The sequence below is a fragment of the Pavona decussata genome, unplaced genomic scaffold, assembly GCF_977016875.1.
Source record: "Pavona decussata unplaced genomic scaffold, jaPavDecu1.1 SCAFFOLD_141, whole genome shotgun sequence".
NCBI lineage: Eukaryota > Metazoa > Cnidaria > Anthozoa > Scleractinia > Agariciidae > Pavona > Pavona decussata.
In genome coordinates, this window is record NW_028145554.1 from 958,972 (window position 1) to 965,129 (window position 6,158).

The 6,158-nt window shown below is 41.0% G+C and overlaps 2 protein-coding genes across 5 annotated transcripts in view; both read right to left on the reverse strand.

Annotated features, from left to right (window-relative positions):
* LOC146466746 (uncharacterized) overlaps nucleotides 1–669 on the reverse strand; it is a 68,881-nt gene extending 68,212 nt beyond the window's left edge. For 2 of the 4 annotated variants that reach the window (XR_014867922.1, XR_014867923.1), the window contains exon 1: nucleotides 468–669. Coding sequence is in view for 2 of the 4 variants with exons in the window: in XM_085126838.1 (XP_084982964.1) it covers nucleotides 468–475 (8 nt within the window). In the remaining 2 variants the exon portion in view is untranslated. The remainder of the gene's footprint in view (nucleotides 1–467) is intronic. The other 2 variants (XM_085126838.1, XM_085126837.1) reach the window with 1 other exon arrangement.
* The window catches only part of LOC146466745 (uncharacterized), a 71,179-nt gene extending 70,192 nt beyond the window's left edge, over nucleotides 1–987 (reverse strand). Inside the window, exon 1 of the mRNA XM_085126834.1 lies at nucleotides 929–987. Coding sequence (XP_084982960.1) covers nucleotides 929–972 — 44 coding nt within the window. The 5' untranslated portion in view covers nucleotides 973–987. The remainder of the gene's footprint in view (nucleotides 1–928) is intronic.
* Nucleotides 988–6,158: the final 5,171 nt, after the last annotated feature.

The window sequence follows — 6,158 nt, forward strand, 5'->3', positions numbered from 1 at the left end:
CGATCTGTTTCGCGCAATAGATGCGGTAAAAGTTTCGTATCTCAAGTCCTCAAGCTAAGAGACCGTAAACGAAACAAGCTATTATATTTATCTTTGTTTAAGAAAAGATGTAGTCGACAACAGCATTTGTCAGTTTCCTGTAGTTGATTTGTACTCATATATGTGGATGTTGCCACTGCTGAGACGAAACTTGAAAGCAAAATATTATCAGACACTCAAAACAGCATGAATTCATTTGGTTTCAAATGTCATGCACGCAATGCCAAAATGATATCAGTCTTAAAATTAAAACTTCATCTTATTCCTGGTCAGTTTCTTATTTTGAAGAAGCAATTAAAATTGATTCAATAGAGTCGACGTCCTGAAGAAAGCTTAGCTTCAGTCGAATCAGCTTAGCAGAGCAGTAGCACGATGCTTGTTTCTTTAAAAAAAAAAAAAATGCTGTAGTTACCGACATTTGTAATTACCTTTCCATCTGAATACAACTGTAATATTCAAGATGTCCTGTCTTCTCTTCTTCCTATAGGCCTTTTGCTACTCGAATTTGTAGTTTCCCTGTTGTTTTGCTCTCTAGGACGTACTGGTTTCATTGAATTTAGAACCAGGAGCTATGCGTGGGCTACAATAGAACGGATGTGTGGTCACTGTCGGTTTGCGACGTGCGCGTGGCGATGCTTGCAAATGACCTTTTGCGCAAATACGGAAATAACTGTGACAGATCAAAATAACATGGAATTTAAGTGAAAAATTCCAACATAACGTTGCCAAGGAAAGATATAATTGCACTACTGAAGGACAAAAAAAACCTCTCGATAGCTTTCAGTGGAATGGTCGCTCTTTTGGAATTCGCTAGCAGGATTAGAAGTTTTAAACTACTTATGCTTGTAATTGTACAGTAAACTAAAGACTACCAGACACATTAAAGTACCTCTTTGTGGTGCGTATTTGAATGGTGACACTGAGGGATTTCATTCACACTGTTCAACTGAAGCAAAATTGATGCTTAGTGACTTCTATTTCAGTGGGTTGAAGCTTCGAAGGGATCTTATAATTTCATACACAGATATAAAGAGATAGAGCCAAATCAATAAAAGAAAATTGTATTCCGATTGGCTGACGAAGCGAGGGTAATTAGCTCGGAATTGCATTTCATTTGCACAAATGTCACACAAGCCACCGGAAAAGAGCAAAATGTCTTCCCAATCTTGAACTGAAACTTGATTTCTTAGAAAGTCTGAAAAAGCCGCCCGCTCTCCGAAGCACAGCAAATCAATGGCAAAGATAAGAAAGAGAAAAGCCCAAGACAACCAAACTACAGACGCCAATGCCAGTTGCAGAAGCTCAGTGTCTGGCATTGTTACTTACACAGAAGCTGAAAGAGCTTGATTTTAGAAAGCACAGAAAAGTACAAATATGTTCGTAGCCACTTACAGTTGTGGTATCAGGGAAAGTACGATGAAGAGTTAGACCTCACCAGTAGTTCAAAACAAGAAGCACCACAGCGCCTGAAACAGTTCTTTTTAGAAATACTTCAAACGACAAAAGAAAACAAAGGAAAGGAATCTGAACCGGGAACAGGCGAGATGCGCAAAACCCATCTTTCCATTCGCGCACAGGACTTTGAGGTGGCTGAATATATCTGTTCGTTCTGGGGGCTTATGGTCGGTTTCTAACTCAAAGTTCTGCCCACATACATAGATGTTAAACCACTGAGAGACCCACATGCACTAGTGTCAGGACAACCTTTTTCTGTTTTGCTGTAACTTTTTTCGACAGCTTCTCGTCGCATACGCGATGACCCTCCAGACATTGCCCTTTAACTGTGCGAGTACTACGCCAAGACCAACTGGTGAAGCACCTGCGATTTGCAACCGATTTGTGGTACGCTAGCGGGTAAGCTTGTGTGATCATTTTCCATAACCTTCCAAAAGCACTATGCTGTTACGTTTCCCTTTTAAGCACCTTTCCTCGTTAGCTCTTGGGTCTCGTTACTGACGCTAGCTGCAATTTTTTCCTCGCTCGGGTTGATACCAGCACTTTTCTTGCTCTTATAAACCGCTTCCAAAAATAACCAAGTCATCAGTGATATTTTCCTCGCCTTCACACCCTCTCAGCACATTTCTAACAATTTGCTGGTCGACGTCACGCCAAACATCAGTCGCTTGTACCGATAGAAGCCACGATGCAGGCACGGATCCTTACCGCTTTCCACCGTTTTACGGAAATCGGTCAGATTTTTCATAATAAATACTAGTTATACAATGCTTTCGAGTGGTAGACCATGAATCAACTTACGAGTGGGATATTCACGGTACACCACGAGAAAGCTTTCCATAACTAATTTATCCCATGTCACTCGTTGAATTTACAGAAAACGCCACTCTTTAATGCTTTAACAGCGAAATACAATCAGTGAAAATAAGTCAACAGATAAACATTGGCAATGTTTCTTGAATATATCATAATTTTGATTAAAAAATTACAAAAAAATAAATAAGTACTGCTCATTAAATGTATAAAAGCCTTTGAACAAAAGGTAAGAAGTATTCAAGAAAAACTCATTGACCAACTAGTGGGCCGCGAGGAACGCCGGGATTTTTTCATGGAATACTACACGTTGCATACCGCAGCATGTGCTACGGGTTTCTAGCTTTCTGATTGGCTGTGTTCTCTGTGGCCCGGGATAAATAAATATATTTTTTAATTAAAATAACTATCCAAGTTTAAATCTCAAAAATGGTTTGGACAATTGTTTTTCCAATTTCCGGGCATAGGCGCAGCCTGACCGTGGGATTTTCCAGCCTATTTGCAACTTCACCAGTCACTACATGCGAGTGTGAGGCAAATCTGTCAGCTTTGAGGCGACTGAAAACATACTTGCAAAGCACCATGTCACGGACGAGATTGACAGGATTTGCCTTGCAGGTTCACTACAACGTGGAAATTAATTTTTTTATGAAACAATCCGCTGATTCACAAGGCATCATCTGAGGAGAATCGAACTTGTTAATATCCTGTCTGAATGACTCAATAAGAAACCCAGAAAAGGGGACTTAAGTGAGGTTAAAATACAAAAATTTCCAGGGGGAGCATGCCCCCGGACCCCCCGTAGAAGCTTGCGCCTTCGGCGTTCGTTGTTTCGGAAATCGGTCACCGTTTATCCTAGCCTGAGTATCAGGCTTTTCGAGTGGGGGGAGGAGGGGGGGGGGGGGGGAGAGGAAGGGGAAAAGGGAAGATAAGCCTGACATGAAAGCATTGAGACGAGTATTCTACCCCCTCGTTGGACATGACGCTTCGCCGCAAATAGCAGCCAATCAAAACAACTTTCGGTCATGCAACTGTCATGTCAGCGATGACCGCTGGGAGAAATATGAATTAAAGTTACACAGACAGCTCCATTCCAAAAGACTTTCCAAACAGGATATTTTGTTGAGCACCACTGAGCAGAATTCTAGATACAGCGTCTAGATACAGCTTCATTACAGGAGGAAAATACAAATCTCACAGTTCAGAACAGCAAGAAACGATGACAAAAACGCGGCCGTAACTAATCAAAAGACAAATAGCTGTGATAAGACACACAAGATCTTGCCTCGAAAACAAATAGGCGACCGGACATAGATTATTGCACTGTTCAAATCCTAACTAGAGAGGCTGTACTGTCACCAGACGCACTGAAACAAGCCAAACCAAACCCAGATAAAATGCCTCAACGGGCATAAGAACGACGGTTGGTGAACAGCCGATAAACGCAGCACTCGTAACCCAGAAATGACCTTTGATATCAAAATACAAAACATGCGACAGTTGCATTGTTTAGTCTATCATGCAAATACTCCAAATCATCATGTTAATCCGCTGCAAACATACAAGAAGCTAAATTGGTGAAAAGACCGAAATGGAAGTGGCATATATGCGTGTAGAAATCTCTCAGACATTCTAGTTAGAGCTAAATAACACGTACGAACTGTACAGGAGTCGTGTTGACCCGTCAACACCTTTTTAAAAACTAGACACGATTGTTGTTCTTTTTTCAGTTCAATACTAGGGAAGAACTTTGGAGCTTCTCAAGTCAACTTGACTGCGCTAATGACGTTTTTTCGCTATTACAGTCTTTCGAAATTCAAGATGGTTCCCAACAAAATAATTCTCGCACTCTTGATAATTTTTGTTTCCGGCGGTGTGACGTAACCCTTTGTGTTTCGTCCAATCAGCGCCAACGTCCGAAATTCGGACGTTCGACACAGACTTCAGAAAGGTTCTGTGTCAGGCCTTTCTCTTCTCCTCCACCCCTTTCTCCCTCCCCTTAGGAAGGCCTGATACTCAGGCTACGTTTATCCTAGATCAGCGCCCGCGATGGGTCACAAACACCGTGATATCCACGTTAAGGAGAATCTGGTGGAAACCCACTTTAAGGACGGTGCCTACTATTGTTACTGCGTGCGCATACGTTCTGCGCATCTCGAGATACTCGGGTTTCCTATAGGTGGTGCCTACTAATACAGGGATATTTTTGCGCGCTTGAAAGCTATGCGGAGAAAGCGGAACTTAGCAAGTGCTCTTGGTATTTGAAAAGAGAATTGGAGGTAACCATGCATTTTTCAGACATAATAAAGCTTCAATTTGGAAAAAAAAAGGCCATACATTGCTTTGTATTTCACTGTTTTTTAGAATACTCGTTGCTTAAGTGTCTCTAAAAATGCATGCTTCTCCCCCTATTTTCTTTTTGGATTTCCATAGCCCTGACTAAGATCTGCTTTTCCCGCATAGTGATAAACCGCGCAAAAATACTTCGGTATTAGTAGGCACCGTACTTAAATCAACCTTGCTGAAGACTGTGCTTCCCATTAAATAGTACCAAAATTTCCTCTACGGAAGGAATCAGATGTCTTTCTCCGACAATCGCTTCGGTGGTGTGACGAAAATCGAGTCAACAAAGGTTCGGTACCACCATAGGCAAACAACGTATGTACGTAATCGGGGATTAATAAATTGAGAGTTACCTTTTACCCATGCATTGTGGGATACTAGCAGGAAAACAAGATGGCGGCCGCATGGAGGACAGGATCGATGCATGTACTAATGTGGTTAATAATTCTTGTAATCTCGCAACTGAATCAAACAAACCTCTCATTGAGTTAACTCTTTAAAGAAAGTAAATTTGACGTTTAAACGTGGCTTTATAGTTTTATACTATTTTTCGTTGGTGTGGCCACTCAAATGACAATAATTGGACATTTATTCATCAGTTTTGGTCGTTGGTATCATCATTAACATTTCCTAACTTAAGATGTATAATAAGTATTAGTATAAATCTACTAGTGTCCTATCACGAATGCCGTTTTCTGATTGGCTACGCTACTTGCTATCTATTCTGTGAGAGATAGTGAGTAGCGGTTTTCAACAAAATGGCGGCCGCTTCGTCGCCTTTTCGAAGTGCCTGCGATGAGGATATACATAATTTACTTGTTTAGTTTTGAACGACTTGTAGATTTATACTAAAACAATTAGATTATTCGCTCTCGATTTCTATACATGATAGCTGATTCGAACTGCGCCCTCATCAGCTATCACGTGATAGAAATCTCGAGCCCATAATCTAAATAATAGTCTGTTACTCCAACAATAAGCTCTTGTTAAGAAACGATGCTTTAGATACCTCTTAACTTAGGAGGGCTTCAATGCGTCAGTCTGGCCACTGCTCGCCTTAATCCTCCTGTTGTGCTTACAGTCAACTTTCATTTATTATTTATTTTTTTTTATTTATTTATTTATTTATTTAGCAAACCGCGGACTCAAACCAGCCATCCAACTTTGTGTGCAACAATTGTGGCTAGGATTGGACTGCTGAGCCACATCCGGCGCTGCTCTCAACAGAAAGACTGACCCAACAGGGCGCACACCATTGTCTACCGAGACTGGAGGATGCATATACTGTTTATTTATTTATTTACTTAAAATCTTCACTAGCAATGGAATGGTCCACGGCTAGCCGTTGCTAATCTCGGCAATCATTCATATATCAATTGCAAAGAATAAAAGTGGTAATATATCAAACACAAGGAAGAGTGTTTCATCCGATTCCCAAACACCGACAGCAGGAAACGATTGAGAGAGTTTGAAGTTATTCAGCTAGTCCTACCTTGTTAATTATCATT